Raw genomic sequence first — 27,649 nt, forward strand, 5'->3', positions numbered from 1 at the left:
ATGAAATATAAGTGATATGTTATTTCATTTATTTTAAAAAGTGAAGGCTAGTAGGGGATTGCTAAGCCATTGTCATAGGGAGTTGTCACATAAAAAATGTCTTGTCTTGCTTAGTTTAGTCGTTTGAAACTAAGTTCCTTGTATTCTGCTCGGTTTCGTTGAGTAGTCTGGAACCGAGTTCCTCTGAGATTCCATTGAGTGGTTCGGTTTCCCTACTCCGTATGGATTTCGTTAAGTGGTCTGGGGTTCATCTATCTTTGTCTGGATTTCATTGAGTGGTTTGAAAACCCTCATACTCCGCAATTTTGTTGAGTGGTCCGAAATCGTATCCTGTTTGATTCCGTTGAGTAGTCTGAAACTTGTCTTCGTCAGATTTCGTTGAGTGGTCCAAAATCCCTCCTTATTTTCAATTATGTTGAGTGGTGTAAAACCCAATCTTGTTGGATTTTGTTGAGTGGTCCGAAATTGCATCTCTTGTCTTTATTGATTCGTTGGTTTCCTCGAATTCGGTCTAGAATGTGAAAGCTTAGAAATTGTAGGCTTCGACCGAAATGTGTCGCTCTAGCCCTAGTTTTCAGTGTAATTATGAAGCATAAATTGAGAACCCTTGTGGTTTGATCTAGAAAGGCCGATAGATGTATGTGTGACTCCTTCGATATTTTCAGTGATTTGATTATGATTTTATCAAGATTGATTTTATGATTGATGTTTATAAACTGTGATCGATGGATTGGTTTTATGATTATCACATACGTCGGATTATTGTCCTTTACATGAGCTTCACAGCTTATTTGAGTTGTTGCTTTGCCCAGTGCACCATTCCCAAGTCTAGGAGGTGATTGTGTTGGTGACATGCATTAGTAGATACGATGAGCCCTGAGGCAATAGTCAAATATCAAAGTTTAGAGTGATTAGGTTACCTTTGTACTTTTCTTCGTATTTCTTTGGACATTCTTTTGGGAGCCTTTGGGCATTACCCTAGTGAGTGTTACAAGCTTTTGTGACCAGTTTTCTAAAAATCGGTCTAGGCGGCCGCCTAGGAGCTAGACGGTGGCCGGCCACCGACATTAATAGATAGTCGAGAGAAAAATTGGGTAAGGCATTAGGCAGGCACTGTGGCAGCCTAGGGAGCCCAGCGGCCGACTAGATGGCCAAGGCAATTTGGGCTTTTAATTATTTTTTTTGTTTTCAAGCTTGAGGAAGGAGGAATGCAGGAGTCTATTCTTGTCTCTGAAACCCAACGAAGAAGAGAGGAAGAGCAAGAGTTTCTCTCTTCCCCCACGTGGACGTGGTCTCACCCTTCATAATTTTTCCTTTATAAATTGTTGTCCAATGGGACAGCAAGCATCCAATTAACTCCAAATTAATTGAATGCGTATTACGATTTGGTGTAGTGCCCCACTGCTTCCGTTTTATGCGTCAAGTGTCTCTCCTCCACTCATTATTTTTCTTTTCAAATGGTTGTCTAAATGTTGTTTTACACATTGACGCCTTAATTTTTTTTATTAAATTTCCAAGTATATTTAGTAAAGTGCTAAGGGTTTGTACTCATTTAAACTTTCATCTCATTCTATTAAATTCACCAAAGTACTAAAGATATATAATAAATTTATTTAATCCGCCTAGTCTACCTAGGCCCTCACCTAGCTGTCTAGGCACTAGGCACCAGTCCACCATTCGACTAAGGCCTAGCGTTTTTTAGAACCGTGCTTATGATACAATTGTAAATATTATGAATTTCAGTTTCAATATTTTCTTGTATTTCTTGGTTGTATTTCCTCATAACCCCCTATAGTAGAGCATCACAGGTTGATCCTAGATGCACGTCAGGATCGAGGCGTGACAGTGTGATATGTTTTTTCTTTATTGGTGTAATCGAATGTCTTACAACTTCATATTCGGGTGATAGGGCCTACCATGTTTTCTTCACTAGCTCAACCAAGTGCAAGGTTTTCAGAAAAACCTAGTATGTACTATACATTATGAGTTTTCTAAAACATAGGGTTAGCACGTTGAAAAGAAAAGTTGTTTTACTTATTATGTTATAAACTCTGGTCCATTCACTTTTATTTTGCACCCCTTTCAGAACATATAAATGAGGCATACGACCCCGGTGTTGAGGCACTTCAATATTGGTAGCTTTAAGTCATTTCCTCTGTGTCAGACGTCTTTCTTTGTAATCGCATTTTTAAATAATATTCATTTCGCTTGTAATATTGACTAGTAGTGTGCTTTAAACATGTTTGTAAGAGCAACTCCAGCGTTGGAGCCCTCCCCCCAGGCTATTCACTATTCAATCCACCTGATGAAGAGTAACTGCCCTTAATGAACAGTAATTGCCTTTGGCATCTCCACCGTTGCACTTCAATAGCCCTGGCAATAGGCAATAAAATATTAGTATTTTTTTTATTTATAAAATAATACAAAATAATTTTTAATTTTTTTCCTTTTATTTTCTTATTCCTAATCCTTTTCATTTTCATTTTTTTTTTTCCTATTCCTTAACCCTTTCATTTGACCGGTTCCTCACCTACCCTCTCTCTCATTTCCAATCTCAATGCCCTATCTAATGGTTGTCATGAAATCATAACAAATAACATCACAAAAAGCCAACCGGTGGCAAAATTAAAAAAAAAAAGAAAAAAGAAAATTTGATCTCTCATCTGCGCCTCAACCAGAAAACGAGAGAAAAGAACCCAGAAGCTCTTCTCTCTTTCTCTAGCAAGAAGCAAGCCATAGTTGATGGCTGTCAAAATACGATATCAACTGGTATGTCATTGATCCTCACTTTTTTTTTCTCTCTCTCTCTCTCTCTCTTCCTCTCTACCGACGCAACCTTTCTCTCTCATTTCTGAAACCTCTCTCTCTCTCTACAGCTCCGAGAGCTCTCTCCTTCCTCTTCTTCGAAACCAAAGCAAATCAAACTAACAAACTCTGAAATCTCAATCCCCTGGATGAGAGGAACTCGAATATATCCTTGCATGCATCATCAGAGCACCATTTGGGTGATCCACCATTGAAGCCGAGAGCTTCAAGTTTCCATTGCTCAAACCCAGATGAGGTTATTGCCCTACTTCAATTGCTTGAGTTATTCTTTGGTTTTTTTTTTTTTTTTTTTTCTTGTTTGATTTCTTGTTTAATTTAATTTTCTGAAATTGATTATGCATAGTTGATGTTTTTCGTTCGAATTGAGGGTTTCGGATGGGGAGATGTCAAGCTCAGCACATGCACTGATGCCGCACATCAGCCATACGTCACATAGCCCTCAGGCTCTCGGGCGAGCGATTCCTGCCGTTCCTCTCCCTCGGGCCTGCTCGGGCTCCCTCGCCAGCACACGCTGGACCATCTTCCTCGGGCTATCTGGTCCTGTTTGAGAGCCAGTCCATCGGGCTATTGCCCACGGTGGAACTGCTCTAACAACCCGTCCCGGATTTTATGGAATGGAAGGGTATTTTTGGATTTTCACTTCGGTTAGGTTTTATTTGTTTAAAATATTGCTTTTAGGTGTTAAATGGTGTGCCCTAGGGGCCCACCCCTAATTTTGGTCCCCCCGATTCTCTCTTCTCTTGCCTGCCATGTGGCAGATCCTTCACCATATCTCTCATTCTCTTCTTCTCCTCGAGAACTCTCATTTTCACTCTCGGATCTCTCTCGCAGCTCACCCTCTCCTTTCCTCAATCGACACACACACTCACCCATACCCAAACCCAGACGATCGCCAGCACCATCACCATCATCGTGTAACTCTCTTTCTTCATCTCTATGAAACTCCAAGGCATCTAGAGGGCACCCAAAACCAGGTCTGGCGAACCCCTGCGATTCTCGAGCTAAACCTAGCCACCTCCGTCCATTCCACGACAAATCAAAGGTAACAAATCACTCCATCTCGTCTTTAGTTCATTTTGGTACTTAGATCGTAGGTTAAATCGTCAAATCATCGTTGATCGAAGATCAGGACGTTTCGGCCTTCTTCTCCAACAAGAAATAGGTTGCTGAGCCCAAACCCTTGCGAAGCCCAAGTCCCTGAGAACCCAGACCCTTAGGGCCGTGCCAACTCGAGCCTTTGGTCCGCAAAACCCTTAACCCAAACCTGTTTAACCCTTTAGCCCAAAGCCTAAGGGCTTTGGCCCGTTAAAATCCTAAACCCAAACCCTTTTTATTTCAATCCCGAAACCCTTACCTTGGGCCGGGCTTGCAAGCCCAAGGCTCGATAGAACCCAAAACCCTACAGACCCAGGCTTTTGGGTCGTGCAAGGTTGGGCCTTCGACCCAAGGAACCCAAGCCCAAACCCTATCCAACCCAGAAGCCTAACAGCGATTGAGCTTGCACGTGGGTGCCTGTCGATGCTGGCGTGTGGGGTATACGTGTTACAGTCCACAATGGCGCCGGCAACTTTTCCAGCGACTTCTCTCGGCGCGTGGCGGTGCATGGCAGCCGGAACCGCCACATTGCGGTAACACGTAAGGGTGCGTACGAAGGCGCACGAGGGTACTCGAGGTCCCCCTTTATGTTTTCTGACGTCCTAAATCTATTTATGATGTCCATTTTCTGAAATTCAATCTTTATAGTAGAGTTTTATTAATTGGACCCCTTATGTGCTTAGGTGCATTTATTGTGGAGTTCCCTACTTCGCTAGGTTGCGTGGCTTTTCGACGGTGAAGTATCTGTGAGTAGACCCCTTCTAAAATGCATATTTTACTATTAGAAATGCATACATGAAAAACATGATTTAATGGTTACGTTTTGTGAAATGTTTTATAAGTAAATTGAATATACATTATATGAAGATCATGCTTTACTGAGAATATTTTGGAATACCATATTTTATTGAACTTATATTCTTTGTAGTATATATGATGGATGATTATATATTATTTATGAACATGTTTTTACACTTCTTTATAGTATATCTGATGTATGACTATATGCTATGAAGATATTTTTAAGATATATGTACCTATGTTTGGAAAGAGTATATTCAATGTTTTTGTGCTTATCTAGTGGTCACTATTCTGCCTATAGGCGAAGATAGTTGTTGGCTTCAGGCCGGAAGATATAGATATTGGCTTCAGGCCTAGAGATATAGTTGTTGGCTTCGGGCCGGGAGATATAGTTATTGGCTACCACGGATGACTAGGATACCACTATTTAGCACACTATGCGACATATGTTTTGGAAAGGTTTTTTGGCATACTAAGGTTTTCGGAAAACCTATCACCTATTATGCTATTAGTTTTCATAAAACTTTGGGGGTTAGTATGTTGATAACTGTTTCAGTATTATATATATCAACTTGGTCCACTCATGTTTTGTTTTGTGCCCCTTAGGATTTAGAATCGAGGCATACAATCCCGGCATCAAGGCACTCCCGCATCGGCATCTTGGAGTCATCTTGGTGTAGGACCCATTCCTTTGCTCATTCAATTTCATATTATTTCTTTTTAGTGTCTCTGTTCAGTTATATGCTCTAAACACGTTCCTCATTTGCATATTAATTTTATTTAAATTTATAAGTATTTAATTTATATTCGTTAGTCTAATGCATGTAATTATGGCTTCGTCACCTTTGGGTGTCGGCCAGCACGTGTCTACCTTGGTGATCGGAGGATTTTCAGGGTCGGACGTGCCATGTTCATGTATTCCCATGTTTTGAATATTAAAGATACGTATTTTATTTATGTTTATTTTATTTGGCCCAAATTTACATGCATGTTTACATGTTCTTAGCATAAATATGACATAATCAAGGGCGAAGCCACATGGAGGCCACAATAGGCCATGACCCATCCTGTAATTTCACCCATTTATGTGTATTGTGTGCTAATTTTTACAATAAAGAGTATATGGCCCATTGATGGATACAGTTTAAAGATTTTAGTAGGCAACAAATTCAAGACTTGCTTTTCCCAACGATCTTCTAATTTTTTTACCATACAAGTTATAACTAGCCTCCTATTTTATCATAAAAGTCTTCTATCTTACAATATAAGCCTTCTGATGTCAACAACCTTTTATTATTTTAAACCAATTCCTTTTTCTTTTTTTTTTTTGTTAGTTCATATAAACGAGTTCTATACAATTTAGAAGAAGATTCTATTAAGTTGAAAGAAAAATCTCATGGTAATATATAGTTTTGAGCTATGACCTTAAATTTTGTTCAAATCTAATGTATTAATCCTTTTTTATAAAGGCTCGTAAACAAGCTTTGTTCTTATGATATAATCATCTCAGTACTAAATTTTTCGTTCAAATTTTAAAGCTCCATCACTCTTGTTTGATTAAAATATTCCATGAAAAGACAAAAAAATAAAATAAAAAACCTTTAATTGTTCTCCAATTAATTGTATTGCTATAATTTTTTTTTCTAATTTCTTTCATTTGGCTTAAAGGCCCATCCTCGGATGAATTTTTGGATCCGCCACTGAATAGGATGGCTTGAGTCATCATCGGGTGTCAACCATCACATGGCCAATCCAGTGTCTTCCAGACACCGGAATCGAGAAATGTCAAGGTCATTCATATATTTTGCTCATGGCAGTTGAGCTATAAAACCATGAGTATTTCTCTTTTGTCGAATGTTCACTTCCACTAACACGATGACTTCATGGTACTCTTAACGTGCATTTGCTTCAGGTGCATGCCTAAGCATAAACCTCTACTCTAAAGGCTGGTTTGGTATTGTTGTGCTTTGAAAAAAAGATGTTTTTGCTGTGTTGTGAGAATAAGCAGCTGTGAAATAAAGCATCAGAGTGTTTAGTAAACTTTTTTTGTAAAAGTGCTTTTGAAAAAAAAAAAAAAAAAGCAATATTATAGTGTTTGATAAACTTTTATGTAAAACAGATGTGAAAAAACACCGATTTTTTAAAAACTGAGTTTTGCAGCTTCTTGTTTTTGGCTTTTTTTACCCAAAACTGTGAAAAAAAGTTGAAGCTGAATGTTTATCAAACACAAAAATAACTTCCAGCTTTTTTTTATACTAACTTTTTTCACAATCATCTCAGTACCAAACCTTAAGGCTTAGGCAAAAAAGCCCACATCTCCCAAAGGTATAGACAAATTCAATAATTTGATGCGCCATACAGGCCAACAAAATAATACTAATAATAACCAAAAAAGAGAAGAAAAAAAAAAAAACCTAAAAAAGTGAAAGATAATTAAAAAGTTTGTCATCTCAACTCAATGACTGAGCGAGCCTACTGTTCATTGATATTTATAATAGTGCAAAGCTAAGAGTAATCCATGTAGGACAAAACTAATGTCCAAGTGATCTCCAGCAACACCAGTCGTGGAAACCCAGAAGACAGTAGTGGTTTATCAAAAAAGACTAGGCTTCTGACCATCATCACTTTCATTTGCTTCCAACTGATCATAACTTGATTCACTGGCTAATGACTCGTCATCACTTTCATTTGCTTTGTTCTCGTAACTTGATCCACAGGCTTCCAAATTTTCATCCTGTCTTGTTTCTTCTGGTATTTTTGGTTCCCCTGATACGAAGACATGATCAACTTTGAATTTCTCAGCATCTTCAGCATAAAACGGGCATATACCACACTTTTCCACCTTCGCACCGGGAATGTGTTGTTCGTAAAACTCTGGCAGGTAGAACTCAACAGAGGCCTAATTGGCAAGTTTGTAAACATCAGGGGAGCATTTTTTGGCTACCTCTTCGCTTATAAAGGCCTTATTCCACACATACACGTGATATCGGTCGTAACAGTATCCATTCAATCTCCGAATTGGGCTGTAGAATAGAGAAGTGAACAGTTCATGGCTTTCACCCAGTAATTTAACATTGAAACTAGCTCTTGCCCTTAGGTCTCCCTGGCAGTTGGAAACACAAGAAACAACAACAGAGAGAGCGAAACCTGATAAACCTGTTCGAAACCAATCTGGAGGAAGCTTGATATGAACTGAAGATCCCTCACTTTGATAGCCGAAGCTGAACCAATTTGGAATTTCTTTTCCAGGACATACAATGCTAACACAAGGGTTCTTTAATGGCTTAGTTGCCACTCGCATAATTCTAATATGTGCTTCATCCATTATGTTGCTCCTTGCATTATGATCCAATTTTCGGCAATCAGAAAAATCAAGTTTCCCAAAAGAGTCGTATTTATCCCAACCTTGTATGAGTGCTGTCCATGAACTTGACACTGTACTCAGCGACGTGCATCCATGTGCTTCAAGATCACATACCACTGGGAGCTCTGGTAATGAATGAAGCCGCTTGCACCCAATTACGCTTAGTCTATGCAACCGAGAAGCTTGTCTGATGCCTGCAGGTATGCTCCTAATCCTGGTTTCACTCAAAGTTAAATCTTGCAATGAGATTGAGCCAACGAAACCATCAGGGATTTCTGATATGCGGGTGCGACGGAGGTCAAGAACTTCCAAAGAGAGCAAACCAACAGAACCGGATGGCAACTCTTTGAGTCCCCGACAGTCACGAAAGCTGAGAGTTTTAAGGTTGGTTAAACTGTAGATGCTTCTTGGGACAACGTTAAGGTTCTTGCACATATCAAGATCTAATGTTTCAAGCCCAATCAGACTTCCAATAGACGAAGGAAGTTTTTCGAGCGCTGTCCCTTTCAAACTAAGAAAGTTCAGATGTTCCATTGGCTCCAAGATTGGAGGGAATTCGTAAAAAGCAGAGCAACCTGTGAGATCAAGTCTCTCAAGAGATTTCAAGTTACAAATGCTCCTCGGGATACTTGAAAGCCTTTTGCAGTCTCTTAGTTGAATGTTTTTGAGAGCAGGGAGAAATTCGATTGATGAGTGTAGCTCTAGAACAGCTGTTCGACTTAAACAAAGATATTCCAAATATTCCATCGGCTCCAAGATCTCTGGGAAGTTTTCAAGTTTAGAGCAGCTAGAGAGATCGAGTTCCCTGAGATATTTCAACTTACAAATGTTGGTTGGGAGACTCACAAGGCTCTTGCAACCAACCAATGATAATTTACTTATATCCCTGGGAAGCTCAGAAACCTGGCCAAGAGCTTACACCTGTTGCTTGGAAGTTTCTTGAGGTCTCTACAATCTGTTATATCCATGTAAGAAATTTTTTCGTGAGACCAAACTGATTCAGGCAATTCCTGTATACCATTACGATATAAATCTAAGATTTCAATATTCTCTGGCATCTCTGGAAGATACTTAAGACTTGTGCATCTTGCAAGATCAAGATGAGTAAGTTTGTGGAGACGTTGAAAGCACCAGGGAATTTCAACCAAACTTTCACAGCCACAAAGATTTATGTCCACAATTTTTAGACTCCAAGAGAGATTCGGAACTTCTGTTAGATATCTAGAGTATTGTAGATTGATCACTTCTAAGTTCACAAGTCTCTGTAACAAAAGTAAAGAAAACTACAGAGAATTAATAAGCAAGACTTCCTACACTGCATTCTTTACAAGAACAAAAATAAGTATATATACCTGGGGTTCATTCCAAAGCTCCTTAACTTGGCTTTCAGGCATATGAAGCTCAACTAGATTTTCAGGAGAAAAATTTAACGGCAAAGATTTCAAAGGATATCCACGCCAGTAAAGATAACAAAGAGAATTGGGAAGATCAAGAGAAGCGGTTAATTTCCAGTAAGTGCCAAACTTTTCAGAGTTAACCACAATTAGCATCATTAGGTTAGACATCACTTTGAAGTTTGCACGTTTCAATGTTTACTCTTCAATCTTACACCAGTTAACCAATATGGCTTGAACAATTGGAGTTCCCTGACAATAAGAGTGACGTTTAAATGCATGTACAACAAAATTCAATTAATAATTAAATTTGTAGTAATCTGACGTCTTTATATAAATGAGCTTTTCTTTGGTGTGTTTTCATCTAAAGTTTCTCTATTTGCTTTTACTTAAAAAAGGAAATAAAAAGAAAAGGAAATTGATTTCATTTGGTCCTTACCTTGTTACTTTTTAGTAGACGATAGATATCGACATCATTGAACAACCTATTACGTTTAGCGGGATCTTCAATACATTGTTCATGAACAATTGTGCATCCAATTTCTTGAAGCAAATCATGCATCTCAATGGTTTTCTTTGTTGAATGAATTGATATAAGAGACATATCAACGAGAACTCTAATTCCAGCCCCTGCAAAGAATCCACGAATAGCTAACATTTTTTTTACATAATCCACATGCTTCCCTTTATGAAAACAAGCTATGTCCAAAAATATCTCCTTCTCATTTCTTCCCAATCCATCATAACTTAGTCTCAACACTCTCTGGATATTTTCATTGGGAAATTGTTTCAATTTGTTCAATTCATCTTCCCATTCTTCTTTGCTCTTACAATTTAGGAATGAGGACCCCAAAAGTACAAGAGCTAAAGGAATGCCTCCAACATAATCCACCGCCTTTTCTGCCAACTCGTTATAATCTGTTCTACGAGTACTGTTATTCTTGAAAGCACGCGAACAGAAAAGCTGAAGAGCATCATTCGGTTTTAATCCCTCAACCTTGTAGATCTTATCCTCTTCAACAGTTTGCCTAAGTGTGCTCCTATCTCTACTAGTGATAATGATTCTACTTACAATGCCATATTGAAGACAAATGCCAGCTAAATGTTCAATTTGCATTGAATCACTCACATCATCAAGAACAATGAGGACCTTTGTACGACTGAGGCTTTCCCTAACAAAAGTTGACCCTATGGATAGACCTTCTTCCTTTAATATCTCTTTTAGAAGTTTATTTTGCAAGTGATATAGTCCATCTGTTTGTTCTGAGTTCTCCTTAACATTTCTATGAAAACAACTGGCTTCAAATTTGGAAGAAAGTCTGTGAAATACAGTTTCAGAAAGGGTGGTCTTCCCAATACCACCCATCCCCCAAATTCCTACAGTGATGCAAGCGTCTGGTGAATGAATGCATAACAAGGATTCTATGTGCTTGATGCGTCTTTCAATTCCAACCAAGCCCTTTAAATCACATGATGATTCACGAATCAATTTGTTCCAAATATCGTCAACCACTTTCTTGACTAAATCAGCTTCTGTCCTGGCAAGTATAATATGATTATGAAGGACAAACAATAGTTAGTAATAAGTATGCCTAAACTAATTTGTATGAATCAAATGATAACAAGTAGAAAAAAATTTATACAAATTATGGAGTTACTTAATTACCCAGTTTTGTTTGAATTATCAAACCCAGATAGATTGGCTATAGTTGTCAAAGCAGCCTCCACTTGTGCACCTTGTCGATACTGTTCTTGAAACGTTTTTCAAGTTGAGCAAATGCCACTGCATAGCTCCCCCGTTGTTTTTGTACATCTGATGGACTGATGTCATAGAAGACGGGTTCCTTGCATCTTAGTATATGTACAAGTTCATCCAGACACCATGTGGAACAAGCATAGTTTTGTGAGAATATGATCACCGAAATCTTAGATTTCTCGATCGCTTTTCGCAGGGAAGGTCCAATTTCTTCTCCCCTCACAAGCCAGTAATCTATGTAGGTTTCGATTTTCTACCGAAGTAAGGCTTCGTGAAGATGGCTGGTAATTCCAAGTCGGGTGTCCTCACCTCTGAAACTTATAAACACATCATACTTTTCCCGATGAGGAGAGATATCAACATCACCACCAGCGTCAGCATCTGCAGCAGTGGCAGAATATGAAGAAGAAGTAAATGTTAATGATCTGCGGCACATAGACAACAGAGTCATGATACACTCCATGTCTTTCGCTGTTCCTCCCAACGCACAAGCTAATAACCTGATACGGTTTGTGAGTATAATTAAAAAAGAGAATGAAGTGGAACGAGTGGTTGATTATAGATGAATGTAACCAATCAAGCAAGAAAGTCGCAAAACGTTGAAACCTTTAAAGCATTCAACCCAAGCCATTCAAATGGAAACAATGTCATGGTCTGACTTATCACTAGCTTGTGGACGAAGAAAGTTGAGATTTCACAATAAAACCAATGGCAATATGAGGAGTAGCCAAATGACTTATAAGTGCATGCACGGTCTTTTGTTTTCCCGATGTGGGATTGATACTTTCAATACGCCCCCTAACATGTGATGAATTTACAAGCCTAACATGTGTACGACACAAATCGGATGACGTAGAGCACTTGTAGTCATTGGACCTCACACGCAAGACAACATGCTTTGGTAGGTAAGTGGCTAAATACCTCGATGGTCTTAAGGGTGAATTATCATTGAATTACATGAGTATAATAGCTTGATTTACAAGTATAATTGCTATATAAGAAATACATAAAATGAATGATTTAATTATACAAAAAAATCAGAGATCACAGAGAATCTCAAGAAAACAGGAAACATATCAATCAATATCATCTATCAATGGCAACATGGTGGTCCCAAAATGACCTTTCCTATACATATGGGGTTGTATTGGTACGATTACCGTACCAATACTCACGTCCCAATTACCTTACCAAATTTTTAGTATAGCAAAATCAATTACCATTACCGTGCCAAACATTCGGTATATTGAATTTCGGCATGCCAAATAGTTCGGTCGGCATGGTATGATAATGGTATTTACCACTTTGTTTTGGATCACTCTTTTGGCCCAAAATTTGGTTTTTTTCCAACCCAATTCAAGGCCCAAATGTGTTTTGGCCACTCTCTTTGGGTTTTTAAAACTTTTTTAATTAATTATGAGAATTTTATAGAGATTCATTTAAGAAAAAGAAGTAAATAGATGGAAGAATTGCTGAAAGAACTCAACATCCCTAAAAAAAAGTACAAAGATTCCTAAATTCTATCTCTACATTCTTTAAAATTGTACAAAAATTAACTTGATATATGAAGATAGGGAGAAAGACAACCCAATTTGATGAAGGAGAAGATGAGATGGACTACGAAGAGACATAGTCACCAGAACGGGAGCAACAGAGATGAAGTTGCAACAGAGTGGGCTTAGGTTTTTTTTATTGGAAAAGTAGAGGTTAGAGGGTGAGAGGATGGTTTTGGATAAATAACTGGGAAAAAAAAATATATAAGTGCATATATAATGATAATAATATATAATTACATATATAATGCCAAATTCGAGGTGTGACAATATGGTATCAAAACAATACGTTACCCTTTCTAGTGGCCTTAAAAAGAAATATCTATTTGTTCACCACTAGTTACTTTGTATGACTTATAAGTTCAGATTTGTTGGCTTTGCAGTTGGCTTGCTTTAGTTGGTGCATCTTGTACAGTAAACAATCAGTTGAAGATACGTGTTTAGAGGACAAGTTTCCATTTTAAGGAGGAAAGATTGTAAAACCTAGCTCTTTTGAGGCCCTAGTGTAATTTGCCAAACTTTTTGCGCGAAACATACATATTTTGACCCTTCAAACTACACATCATCTGTAAAGTTAAGTTGCCAACTTGCATAAAGCAAACCCTCACTTGATGTGATATCCCATCCCAACTTTTAGTGATTTATTTTGTATTTAAAATATTTCGGAGATTTAATTAAAGTTAGTTCGTTAAATTCTTAGATTTTGAGAAAAAGTGAATTGAGGGGTATTTCGAATTTTACTCAACCTTTTGTGTCAACTCTTGAGTTTGTTATTAGATCTTGATCCCACGAGCGTGCAAACGCAAATAGATCCTAATTCTGAGTTAGAACGAAAAAATTAGAAGCGTTTTAAATTGGACGGCATTTTGGTAAGAGTGCTATAAATTGAGGGAAACTTCGGGAAAGTTCCAAAAGCTTCAAAAAAGGGAAGTCTAATTGCAGACCCGTTTTAGGGGGCGATCGGGTCGCCGACCCGGTTGGTTGACCTGGTCATTTCTCCTCTGTCAGATCTCTGTTTTGAGTGATCTTGGTGTCTATGGAAAGCTCTCAACAAGCGCAATGTCTTGGTGGTGTTAGATTTCCCAAGGAAAAATTAGGTTCTCATCCCTCTTTCTTCTATTCTATTGATTAAAACCTTATTTATTTGCAATTTTTTATCAAGATCCTTAGATTTTAATGAATGTCATTATTTCAATAATAAAATATTCACATATTAGCATAATTAAATAATTTTCTAAAATATATTAATTTAGTATTATAAATGTTACATTTGGTATATTTATATTTATGGCAAAACTTTGTATCATATATTTTTATTTTTAGTTTGTACCCAATTTTAATTTGCAACCTTTTTTTAAATTTGTACTAAATTTCTATTTAGTTTTAAATTGTACCCATATATTAATTTCTTTTTTTGCCCTTTTCTTTAAAAGATTTATTTGTAGTCTAGTTTTTTTTTTTTTTTTTAAATTATTTGTACCCATAATTTATCTATAATGTACCCATTCTACTTTATAAATGTACCACTTCTTTATATGTAAAATGTACCCATTCTACTTTATAAATGTACCAATTCATAGTATGCAACATCTCAAAGAACAATCAACGAAGCACAAGGTTATTCTCTAGCCACATTGGTCAACGAGTCTAATTATAATAATAACAATCATATCTAACATCATTCCACAATTCATAGTATGCACCATCTCAAAGAACAGTCAACGAAGCACAATGTTATTCTCTAGCCACATTGGTCAACGAGTCTAATTATAATAATAACAATCATATCCAACATCATTCCACAATCACTCCAATTAATCAATCCTAAGAATCAGAGATGCACCATATTAACATTTAACTACATTAATCCATCAATAAGATCGCATTTCAATGCACAAAATTTAATAAATGAATTCTACATAATTCCCTACCTGGATTCCAAGTAATAACATGATAATTCTAATTTATAAACATAATATCTACTGTGAACAATTCCTACTCACTCAAATCTAGGGTCGGGCTAACCTTATGGAAATGAGCAAGAGTAAGGATTCTGGACCACTCAACGGAATCCAACCAAAATATGATCACTTATCAAAATGTACCAAGTACAACTAATCCTCATCACCCCTAGACTGTGTATGGTCCCCCATTGCGGATATACCAAGCAGAATCATAGGCATAATCTCATCGTGCAGGCAGTGATCACCCATCACAGATATACCAAGCATGATTACCCCTGAAATAAGTATGGTCCCCCATTGCAGATGTACCAAGCAAGACCATATCCTAGCTCTAGGTAGTGATCACCCATCGCGGATATACCAATCATGATCACTCCTAGAATATGTATGGTCCCCCATCGCGGATATACCAAGCAGAACCACATGCATAGTCTAATAATGTAGGCAGTGATCACCCATCGCGGATGTACCAAGTATGATCACCCCTAACAGTCCCCCATCGTGGATATACCAAGCAGGACTGTATCCTATAGCTCTAGGTAGTGATCACCGATCGCAGATATACCAAGCATGATCACTCCAAGAATGCGTATAGTCCCCCATCGTGGATATACCAAGCAGAACCATAAGCATAGTCTAATCGTGCAGGCGATGATCACCCATCGCGGATGTACCAAGCATGATCACCCTTGAAATACGCATGGTCCCCCATCGCGGATATACCAAGCAGGACCACTGCTACATGGTGCAGTAAATTCAACACACAACTTACTCATACCTCAACCCCTATAAGTTACAACGTAGACACCTGCACTATCAACTTTTCATGATCATTAACTAACTTGTCACACAAGCATATAAGTTCTACATGATACTTCTATCTCACATTGTCAAAACAACTATCATACATATCATTCTTGTTATCAAGAAAATAACAACACATATATATAACAATAAGACATCCCATATATGTGAACCGAGGTATATATATTAACTGGGATAGTTCACTAACCAATATAGGCCCACTAAGCCCCACATAGTCTCTAGTAATGCTGGTTTTAATATTTAAGATCAATTCGCAACATATTAACCAAAAGTCAAATCTCTGTCAACGGTAGGGTCCATAATCCTAGTAATCTAAACCAAAGATTCGCCTATCAGATTTATGATCCGTAACTTCCCAAGAGTCTCACTACTCTTCTAGAACAACATACTAAAATTTCATTATAATACATCAGTTGGATCTCCGCCAATCGCAAATTCAAGTGGCGGTCAACGTTTGATTTTACGAACTTAGAAATCCAATTCAGGAAGATCCTTATGTCAATTTCCCAATATGTAAGTTCCTAATGTACTCAAATATTATGTACTATTACATATTTAAGTTTGGTGCCGATCCAACGGTCAAATCGTCAATTCATATAATGACCCCATGACAACCAGCTAGATGGTCAACTACGAAACTATATTAAAACCTCAGAATTTCACTAAAAAAATGTCAAATATGAAATTGGGGCATCAAAATTTTCCTAGGATGGTCAGGTGGGGTCTCAGCCCACGTGACGCCGCCACGCGCCGCCCCTACTCGCCGGAAAATTCAACTATTTCAAAAAATTACCAAATTTTATAGGCTTTTAGATCTTAATGAGGGGAGTAATTTTCATACCTGTGGCTAAGGCCAATTTGGCCGAGAAAAGCTTCAATTTCCCTCGAACTCGCCGGAAACCCTAAAAAGGGTGTGCATTGATCTGTCACCTCCAGTGCTCCGCTTCCCCCAAACCTGTTTGGGCTTTGTTCCTAGCCTCTGGAGGAGTGTTTTGGTGGTGGTAATTGAAGGATTTAGCTTCAGGATTTTAGGAATTGCCGCAACGAACTCGTCGCACCCACGGTAGGTTTTTCACAAAATTGAAGCCAATTTCCGTTGGTTTTTTAGTGGAATTGGAATATGAGAGGTAGCTAGGTTGATTCTAGGGGCTGGGTGGCGTCAATTTATAGGAAAATTTTCGTAAAAGGTGTCGGGATTACCTTGTAGCGATTGGGTCTGGTCATAAGGGAAACCAGGTCAAGGGGATCTGGCAGAGTTCCCCTCCTTCTCCTTTCTTCCTTTCTTTTGCCTCTCATTGGTCTGTCCCCCTTTTTCTTTGATTGGGCAGCCAATGCACTCCCTCCTTTCTCTCCCGCGCCTCTTCTTCTTCCTCTCTCACTTGCTGCCATTAGGCTTCTAGCCTTTCTTTTTTTTTTTTTTTCTTTTCTTTGAGATTTCCCCCCCCCCTCTTATTGGTCCCTTCCCAAATTAATAGGAACCCCTAAAAATATTAAATTCCTCTTTTATTTAAGAAACTTCTAACGTGCGTAACTTCTCTTTTCTCGTCCCGATTCACAAATGGCCTTCGCCTATGTGCTCGTGGGGTTGAGCTCAATTCAAAAACATTAAGAGTGACCCCTGAAGGTCTATGGATTTAAATAATTATTTTCAAAAATTCAAACTTTGTAATTAAGTAATTAAAATCTAAAAATAATTTAAATTTCCAAAAATAATATAGAATCTCTTTAATGTAAATACATAGTTTGCAATAGTGAAATCCATGAACAGGATTTCACACGTCAATTATTATTAGAGCAGGGATTTGCCCTATTCTAAATGCAATCAATTGTGGGGGAAGATATACCTTAAGCGACGTTGATCGCAAGGTTGTTACAATAAATGCAGTGTGCGCAGGGGGAATTGCCTTGAGCCAACCTCTTGTAGTTGATGTTGAAGATATTCCTATTTTCTTGGGAAGTGATTGCATTGAAGGTTTTCTCATGTGGGTTGAGGATGTAGAGAAACATTTCAAGACACAACCAATTCTAGATTGCTTCTTGTTTAGATGGTGATGTGTGTTTATGGTGGGATCAAATGCAAGAGTCTACGCGACAACAAGGTAAAAATCATATCCAAACTTGACGTTGGTTGAAGCGCCTAATTGTTAAGCAATTCTTTCTTGATCTCTACAAATTGTATTTGGTAAGAATGGGTCAAGCAATCATTAGAAAAGAAGCTACAATGCTGAAGACTGAATTTTCATTTTGCCAAGAAACGATGGAGGTCAAGGTGGAAGAAAAAGAACAAGAAATTTTGCTTGTTAAGAATCATGTTGAAGACTACCTCCCAAAACATGAGAACTCACAAGTGGAGACTCAAGAAATTCAAGGTATGGGTGATTCTGAAATTGTTATTGTTACATCCCACATCGATCAACGGAGAGAGGGTAATGTGCCTTATATGTACATGCCCACCTCTATATAGCACAAGGCCTTTTGGGAACTCACTGAATTTGGATTCCATCGGAACTTCGAAGTTAAGCGAGTTCGGGTGAGAGCAATCCTAGAATGGATGACCTACTAGGAAGTTCTCGTCGGAGTTCCCAAAAACAAAACTGTGAGGGCGTGGCCCAAAGCGGACAGTATTGTGCTACGGCGGAGCTGGTCTGGGATGTGACAGAATGGTATCAGAGTTTAGATTATTACTATTTTTCCTATAACCCATGTTCTTTATAGAATATCTGATGGATGACGATATACTAATTAGAACATGTTTTCATACACTTCTTTATAGTAAAGACGATGGATGACTTTATACTGTGAAGATGATTTTGAGATATATGGACCTATGTTTTAGAAAGATTATGTTCAACGTTTTGTGCATACCTAGTGGTCACTATATGCCTGTTTGGCAAATGACACTGATATACCTGCTTGGCAAATGATATACATGCATGTTTGGCAAATGATATTGTTATGCCTGTTTGGCAAGTGATAGATATGCATGTTTGGCAAATGAAGGGTTTTGATATTGTTACTAATACTGATACCACTAGTTAGCACACTATATACGAGATATGTTTTATGGCATGCTAAGGTTTTTGGAAAAACCTATTACATATTATATTATTGTTTTCATAAAACTTTGGGGGTTAGTATGTTGATAATGGTTTTATTATATATGTATATCAACTTGGTCCACTCATGTTTGTTTTGCGCCCCCTTCAGGAGTTAGAAACGAGGCGTACAATCCCGACGTCAACGCACTTCCGCATCGGCATCTTCGAGTCCTCTCAGCGTGGGACCCATTCTTTTATTCATTCAATTTTATATTATTTCCTTTAGTGTTCTAGTTAGTTATATGTTTTGAACATGGTCCTCATTTGCATAATATTTATAATTAAATTTCTATTATCTTATTCATATTTTTAATTCTCATGCATTCTAAATGGCTTGCATCACCTTCGGGTGTCAGCCAGCACGTGCCTACCCTGATGTATGGAGAAAATCAGGATCAGGGCGTGTCAGTTATGACTTTGCAGAATCATCAATCTAATAAATTGGAGTTAAATTTCATTGTGGATCAAACAAGAAAATTATAGGAGGAAAAATATTTTGATTATCGTTTGCCATATTTTAATCTTGTTTATGGAATTAACTTCATGATTATTCCACCTAAGAACATTGAAGGTTCGGCTTCTCGAGTTGAAGAATTTGTGCTTAACAAGGAAGTTATCTACTAGCTATCAAGATCGTTTCAAGGAGAACTCGAGGTCAAGTTCTTTTCAAGTGAAGGAGTCTAATGTAGGACAAAAATTCGATTATTACGCTTGCAATAAAATTAAAAGAAGGAAGAGGGGAGCAATAAAGAAAAGTAGCTTGGATGACCGCTACCTTCATTTCTGATGCGGTCGTAGAAGAGGGGTTCAATTCTCCCACAAAAGTAGCTTGAGCCATCTTTTGCAAAAATTCATCAAAACAATAGTCTATATGTTTACTTAAGCCATTTGTCTTCTCGTTTGTAATCATCTTTTCAATCTTTCAATCAATTAATCAAACTATCCTTTTGGGATTTCTATCTAACTGGTGGACTCCAGACTTTGTTCTACAAGGATTTACACTGATAATCCTTCTTAGCTTCATGCTGCGTCACAAAGCTTTTCTTCTGTGGTCTCGAACTTGAAGTCAAAGGTATTGACACCATTGTAGCTGCCATCATCTATGTTGCTGGTAATTAATTCCCCACTAGTAAGACTGTCATGCTGGGTCTAGAAGGGAACATCACATCAGGCCACCGTTGCTAGTTGCCTCACCATCACCCTAGTCATTGCCGGCAGCACAACCTTACAAACAATATCCTTTTTAATACTTGTGATTGTTTGGGTGACGGTATACCTCGTGCAGAAATTATTATTGTTCCTGTTGAGATTATTGTCGACCTTGATGTGCCAACACAAGGTGTGTCAGTCGTTGCTAGTGGAGTCATCGGAGTCGGTGACGATCCAATCATCCTTACTAAGCCTCCACAATTTGCCCTAGGAATTGGGCTTTATGGGGATGCTCCCGTCCGAATTGGTGAAGACCTGGTTCCCCATCATTGGATCTCCAATTTTGGTGGTTGAAACTGCAGATATGAGTGTTTGTCGTTCAAGCGGCGCTGAGGTAGTTACCATTGTGGCCTTTGAACGCCACATGTTTGGGAAGTGTCACGACCAGTAATTCCCAATCGAGGACTGCGAACACACTAGCCACATCTTTTGAGATAAGCATTGGGGCTGGTGACACGAATATGATACCCCTGAATGCTGAGTTACTCGTCAAAATACTTGCATAGTTTCTGAATTGGACACGGCGGAATTGGAGTAATATACTGTTAATACTTTTAGCATAGTCATCTAATTGGTCGACAGGCTCGAACAAGGTACATGAGGTTTTGGATTTGTCTTCCTCTGATTCGTCAGCCCCAGCAAAAATCCCCATGTCAGTATACGAACTTACAAGGCGTGCGGCAAATCTTTTAGTCATACAGATAAAATCATTCAATCTATGCTAATCAAAGTACACATCAACTCTTATAACCCTCATATACTTTGGCAGCAAATATCTCTTGGAGAGCAAACCAAGTTCCTGAAACCGCAAGAACAACTCCCAACACCAAAATGCTCACATCAGAGCACCATTGCCCGCACCCCATCTCACTCTTGAACACGATCAGATGAAACAGAGTCGGCACCACAAACCCTAATGCACAGCACACACCACTCCCCACCAACGACATGAAATCCGCGAAATTGGGGACCAACAATGCCACCAAGATCACTGCCAAAACCAGCATCCATCTCATCCACAAGCAATACCTCCCTCCCCAAAACCGCCTTTCGACAATCTCATACACCGGGTTCATCATTATAGGCAATGTGAAGAACAGATTCACCACAAGGCCAAGCTTCACCAGGGTACTAATCAATCCTGCACCGTAATTAGCCGTGATCATATCCTTGGTTTGGTCCCCAAATGCAAAATAACCAAGAGGTCCAAAGCTTCCATACATCAGAGAAATGAATGTCATTGTCCAAGCCAAAACCTTCCCAAACTTGTCCTTGTCTTTCGCCTCCAACTCCAATGGCAGAACCATCCCAACCCCTTCGAAGGAGTACACTGCCACGCCTAGCCCGTAAAAGAATAGAGAAAGGTCTCCAAATGCCTTCACTTCCGGCATTTTTTTCAACATAACCACCACATCCTCCACCATCACAACCCCCATTGCTCCGAGATCAATCACATCAGCAAAAATACTCAACGGGGCCATATATGGGTCAGTGTTGCAATCAAATTCAACCCCAATTGGAAGGGAAAACACCCCCAAATGCAGAAGCTTTTGGGTGCCAATCCCAAAATCTGGGGTGTCAAATCAGATTAAACCCCTTAAATTACCAAAATACCACCCCCCCCCACACAACAAAAAATTGTAATCTTATGATTAAGCTGATGTGTACAATTACATTTAGACCCTTCTATGATATATTTATTTTCTAGCTGGCATATTGTACACCTTTTCCCAATAGTTACAGTAGGGTGCAGAGCACCAAATCATTAGGGTTTCCATTTCATTCTACTATATATCTATGAGGTTGCGCCTCTTTGATGGCTATGAGAAATATGACAGCACTTCTATCTTTGATTTCCTTATTGCATTTACTTATAGCTTAATTTTCTTGAAAAGATCATACCATAAGCCCTCGAGGTTTCGATTCAAATTTAGTTTTCAACGTTATGTACATGTACATGAATATGATTAGGGAAACACAAAAAAAAGTATAAGAAATTGAATTTTGAGGCTTGAAAATTAATTAGGACACCCACTTAGGGGCAAAATAGTCATTTCACATCTTGGAAATAAAATACAATATTTTAAGGAAGGGGATGTAATAGTATGTTGCCGTTGTACAAGGATGGCTAACTCAACCATCACTTGTTGAATTTGAAAATTTGCTTGCCAATCAAGAAGCTATGACTAAACAAATGGGATGGGTTCCTCAGGGGCAAAATAGTCATTTCACATCTCGGAAATAAAATACAATATTTTAAGGAAGGGGATGTAACAGTATTTTGCCGTTGTACAAGGATGGCTAACTCAACCATCACTTGTTGAATTTGAAAATTTGCTTGCCAATCAAGAAGCTATGACTAAACAAATGGGATGGGTTTCATCTAAAGGTGAGGAGGAAGCACTCTACACCAAAAAAAAAAAAGGGTAAAAGCAGCTTCATGTCGATGGTGGATCTAAAAGAAATGTTGACAAGCGAAAAGTCATCAAGGAGAAGGAAGTTCTTGGCCATGGGGGCTCCAAAGTATCACGGCAACCGTGGTCATTTCATGTTATTCGTGTGATTTCAATTTTACAACAATAATTTGTGAGTTCAAATTAATTTAGTGCTTGACGTTGGCCTCAAATCAAAACAATTGGTAATGTTAATTAGCAGCATGCAAATGTGGAGGCTGCAACAAGATTATGGAACAGATATTGATCTTTTGAATGAAGCCGTACATTCAACTTCAAGCTGAAACCCATCTCTTTACAGCCAGTGCCACTTTGTAAAATAAACTTCAGTAAAAAGAAAAGAAGCATACCTTACACATGGGTTGGTTGTAGTACAGAATAATCCACGATTGCCAATGTCATCATCCACTTCCACTCGCTTCATTCTCATCACTTCGAATGGCTTCTCCCCCATCACTTCCACTCGCCTCAGACTCATCTTGTCGCATATCAGCTACTACTTCAGGCTCCTTCGAAATGACTTCTCATTTTAACTTCTCAGCATCGTCGGCATACAACAGGCAGATCCCACATTTTTCCACTTTCACATAGGACACGAGTTGGTCTGAACAATTCCGTGGGCAAAAGAAGTGAACAGAGGCCTCGGTGACGCGTTTGCAAAAGTCATTGGAGAGTTTTGCTTCCTTATCAAGTTCGAAGGCGTTATACCACACATACATGTGATATGGATTGAAAATGTAGTCATGCCGTTCTCCATATCCACACGGAAAAATGAAATGACGACTGATTTCCTGGCTTTCACCATCATTATTTTTTAAAGTGAAATTAACTCCCAACCTCAAAAGCGGATATTGGCCATAGGCAACAACAACAGAGAAAGCAAAACCCAAGAACCCTGCACGAAACCAATCTGGCGGAAGCTCGATGTTTAAAGAAGATCCCCCATTTTGATAGCTGAACCAAATTGGAATTTGCCTTCCCGGGCATACAATGGTAACCAAAGGCCGCCGATAAGGGTACTTTTCCTATAACATTGGTGGACATCGTATTATTTAAATGATAAGAAAATAGAAGCTGCTCCAGGTCTAATTTGTTAGAGAGCAAAGATACATTTGGATTCAATTCAATCACAAGAGTGAGAAAAACAGGGAGAGAGAGAGAGAGAGAGAAAGAGAGAGAGAGACATACATTATCCTCTTCTATAAACATGGATGATGCAGTTGCCACTCGCAAAATTCTGAGCTGTGCATCAGCCATTATGTTGCTCTTTGCATTCTGATCCAATGCTCGGCAATTAGAAAATTTATGCACCCCTGGAAAAAGTTCAAATTTGTCCCAACATTGTACGAGTGCAGTCCTTGAACTTGACACTGTCTTCAGGGATGTGCAGCCATCTGCTTCAAGACAACATAGCACCGGGAGCTCTGGTAATGATTCAAGACTATTGCACATGATTAAGCACAGGCGAGACAGCTGAGAAGCTTGTTTTATGCTTGCAGGTATGTTCTTAATTTTGGTTCCACTTAAATCTAAATCACGTAATGAGGTTAAGCAAATGAGGCCAGGAGGGATTTCGGATATACCGCTGTAACTGAGGTCTAGTACTTCCAAAGAAAGCAAACTGACTAAGACAGTAGCAGGAAGCAAAGTTTCAAGTTTCCAACAGGAAAAGAAGCTGAGAGTTCTGAGTTTGGTTAAACTGTAGATGCTGTTCGGGAAAATCTCAAAGTTCTTGCACAGACGAAGATCTAGTGTTTCAAGTCCAATTAGATATTTGATTGATGACGGAAGCTCTTTAACCAATGTCCCTTCTAAACAAAGAAACTCCAGATCCTTCATTGGCTCCAATATTTCAGGAAATTCGTAAAATGCAGAGCAGCCAGTGAGATCAAGTCCCTCAAGAGATTTCAACTTACAAATGCTTGTTGGAAGGCATTTAAGCTTTTCACAACCTTTCAGTCGAAGTTTTTTTAGAACATAGAGAAACTCGATTGATGAGTGTAGTTCTTTAATCGATGTTCCTTCTAAACTGAGAAACTCCAGTTGTTCCATAGGCTCCAAGATTTCTGGGAACTTATTGAATTTAGAGCAACCAGTGAGATCAAGTTCCTTAAGAGATTTCAGCATACAAATGCCGGTCGGGAGAGTCACGAGCATTTTGCAATCTTTCAGTTGAATTGTGGTGAGACTACAGAGGCGCTCCAGTGATGATACAGGCAATACTTCTATTGTTGTTCCAGTCAAATCTAATACACTTATATCCCTGGGAAGCTCCGAAAACTCGCCAAGAGAGTAACAGTGTTTTAGATTAAAAGTACCGGAGACTTTCAGCTTACATCTGCCGCTTGGAAGTTTCTTAAGGTTTCTGCAATATCCAATGTTAAGCCTAGATATTTTTTCATTAGACCAAACTGATGAAGGCAATTCCTTTATACCAGTGCCTGTTAAACTTAAGAATTCAATATTGCCTGGCATCTCAGGAAGATGTTTGAGACGCATGCAACATCCAAGATTAAGATAAGTAAGCTTGTCAAGGTATTCAAAATACAAAGGTATTTTAACCAAACTTTCACAGTCAAGAAGATTTATATGCTCAAGTTTTGGACTCCGAGAGAGATTTGGCACTTCAGTTAGATCTTCGGAATAACAAAGATTGATCACTTTTAAGTTCATCAGATTCTGTAGAAAAAGTTGAAGAGAAATAGCAAGAATTAATAACTACTTATCGTGACTTTCTACATGACATTTATACATGAACTAAAATAAGAATAAATACCTTGTCGTCTTTCCAAAGCTGTTGAACATGGCTGTTGGGCATATGAAGCTCAACAAGACTTTCCGGTGAAAACTTTAACGGCAAAGATTTCAAAGGATATCCACGCCAGTAAAGATAACGAAGAGTATTTGGAAGATGTAGAGAAACCTTTAATTTGCAGTAGTCGCCAGTCTTAGAAAAATCCACACTGAGCAATATTAGCTTAGACATCGATCTGAAATCTGCATCGTTCAATTCAAGCTCTTCAAACTCAGATCTGTTAAAGAATATGGCTTGAACCGATGTTGTTCCCTGACAATCAAGAACAAAGTATAAATGTGAATACAACATATATACAACAAAACTTAATTGAAACTGCATTCATAGGAATCCGACTTGTTCATCAAAAGTTTGCTAGTTTTTATTTTTCTTCTTAGGAAAGTGAATGCATTTGACTCTTACCGTGTTATTTCTCAATACATGATACACATCCTCAGCAGTGAACAACCTACTGCGTTTTCCAGGCTCTTCAATACACTGCTCCAAAACAATTTTCCTGCCCATTTCTTGAAGTAAATCATGCATCTCTATTTTTCTCCATGTCGAAACAACTGATATGAGAGACATGTCAATGAGAACCCTAGTTCCGGCTGCTGCAGAGAACCCACGAATATCAAACATTTTTTTTACATCATCCATGTGCTTTCCTTTATGAAAACATGCTATATCCAGAAATATCTCCTTCTCATTTTTTTCTAATTCATCATAACTTCGTCTCAACACTTTTTGGATTTTTTCACTTGGAAATTGTTTCAATTTTTTCAATTCGTCTTCCCACTCTTCTTTGCTCTTGCAATGAAATGAGGACCCCATCGTTTTAAGAGCTAACGGATTGCCTCCAGCATAATCCACCACCATCAGTGACAACTTTGTATAATCTGTTGTAGGAGTGCTATTCTTGAAAGCATTCAAATGAAAGAGCTGAAGAGCTTCATCCGGTTTCAATCCCTCAATCTCATATATCTTGTCATCTTCAACAGTTCGCTTAAGTGTGCTCCTATCTCTACTTGTTATAATAATTCTACTTCCAGTGCCATACCGAAGATGATCGCCAGCTAGATGCTCCATTTGCATTGGATCACTCACATCATCAAGAACAACAAGGACCTTTGTACGGCTGAGTCTTTCTCGAACAAAAGTTGATCCTATGGGTAGATCTTTTTCCTTTAATATCTCACTAAGAAGTTTATTTTGCAAGCAGTCTAGTCCATTTGTTTGTCCTGATATCTCTCTAACATTTTTAAGAAAACAACAAGCTTCAAACTTAGAATAGAGCCTGCGAAATACAGCCTCAGCAACAGTGGTCTTGCCAATACCACCCATGCCCCAAATGCCTACAGTGCAAACATCTACTGTATCATTCATGCATAATAACAATTCAAGTTGTTCAATGTGGGTTTTAATTCCAACCAGGCCTTTTAAATCACATGACGATTCGCGAGTCAATATGTTCCAAATAGTGTCGACAACTTTCTTAACTAAGTCGGCCTCTGTCCTGGCATATAGAATTATGAAGGACAAACAATTGTTTGTAAGTATAAACTTCCTTAATAAATCTGGTATGAATAGAAAAACTTTGAGTAGATACAGAAATTTGTATAATTAAGTTAGGGAGTTAGTTACCCTGTTTTGCTGGAATGATCAAATCCAGATATACCGGATGCTTCTTTCAAAGCGGCCCTCCAGTTGTGCACCTTGTCAATCCTGCTCTTGAAACGTTTCTCAAGTTGAGAAAATGCATCTGCATAACTCCCCTGTTGTTTTCCCACATCTGATGGGTTGATGTCGTAAAAAATAGGTATAACCATCTGCCCGTATTTTTCCTTGCGCTTCAGCATATGTACCAGTTCATCCAAACACCACGAGGAAGATGCATAGTTTCGTGAGAAAATGACTACTGAAACCGTAGATTTCTCGATTGCTTCTAGAAGGGCAGGTCTGATGTCGGCTCCTCTATTAAGTCTGTAATCTATGTATGTTTCGATTTTCTTCTGACGTAAGGCCTCATGAAGATGGCTGGTGACACCAAGGCGGGTGTCCTCACCTCTGAAACTAACAAAGACATCGTACTTTTCACGAGAAAGGGGGATATCACCACCATCATCATCATGCTCGGTAGCAGCAGAAGAATCCCGAGAAGAAAATGTTAATGATCTGCACCACATGTACAGCCGAGTCATGATGATGATGAAAACTTGACAGAATCCGATGAACTCCATCTCTACTGTATCTAACACTGAGAATCAAGCAAATGAAGCGAACTGAGTAATTGCCTAATTGGTTATAGATAGAAGAAAGAACATCGGATATTTGAGATGAACGGGATAGAACAGCACTAGAGCAGATTTTACTTCACCAATGGTAGTAGTTGACTTGAGCTGACTTGACTATTTGCACAAATTAGCTACAATTTACATACACGTACTCCAGAAAATTCAACGGTAGACATGAAAATATAGAGAAGTAGAACGGAAGTTGCCCGAACCCTTCCTCTGA

General features: G+C 38.5%; 1 protein-coding gene, 1 long non-coding RNA gene and 2 pseudogenes across 2 annotated transcripts; 1 reads left to right on the plus strand and 3 right to left on the minus strand.

Annotated features, from left to right (window-relative positions):
• The first annotated feature begins 2,618 nt into the window (after positions 1-2,618).
• LOC148693659 (uncharacterized) lies at positions 2,619-3,409 on the plus strand. Its single transcript, XR_015952746.1, has 3 exons — positions 2,619-2,769; positions 2,877-3,061; positions 3,170-3,409. It is a non-coding gene; the product is annotated as an uncharacterized LOC148693659 (long non-coding RNA).
• A 3,906-nt stretch (positions 3,410-7,315) lies between these two features.
• On the minus strand, positions 7,316-11,699 carry LOC137728298 (disease resistance-like protein DSC1; annotated as a pseudogene).
• An 8,865-nt stretch (positions 11,700-20,564) lies between these two features.
• LOC148693660 (amino acid transporter AVT3B pseudogene) lies at positions 20,565-21,141 on the minus strand (annotated as a pseudogene).
• Positions 21,142-22,454: 1,313 nt separating this feature from the next.
• Positions 22,455-27,649, minus strand: LOC137727818 (disease resistance-like protein DSC1). The gene is made up of 5 exons (XM_088678781.1): positions 26,777-27,649; positions 25,556-26,648; positions 25,115-25,405; positions 23,527-25,017; positions 22,455-23,363 (listed from the first exon to the last, which is right to left on the minus strand). The coding sequence occupies exons 1-5, from the start codon at positions 27,370-27,372 to the stop codon at positions 22,863-22,865; spliced, it is 3,972 nt and encodes a 1,323-aa protein (XP_088534907.1). The 5' UTR covers positions 27,373-27,649; the 3' UTR covers positions 22,455-22,862.

Source organism: Pyrus communis, chromosome 10, assembly GCF_041283825.1.
Source record: "Pyrus communis isolate YQ-2024b chromosome 10, ASM4128382v1, whole genome shotgun sequence".
Classification (NCBI taxonomy): domain Eukaryota; kingdom Viridiplantae; phylum Streptophyta; class Magnoliopsida; order Rosales; family Rosaceae; genus Pyrus; species Pyrus communis.

Coding starts and splice junctions, on each gene's coding strand:
- LOC137727818 (XM_088678781.1), bottom strand. CDS start 27,372: ATGGAGTTCATCGGATTCTGTCAAGTTTTCATCATCATCATGACTCGG. Junction 26,649..26,776: donor GATCATTCCAGCAAAACAGG/GTAACTAACTCC, acceptor TCTATATGCCAG/GACAGAGGCCGACTTAGTTA. Junction 25,406..25,555: donor ATGTATTGAGAAATAACACG/GTAAGAGTCAAA, acceptor CTTGATTGTCAG/GGAACAACATCGGTTCAAGC.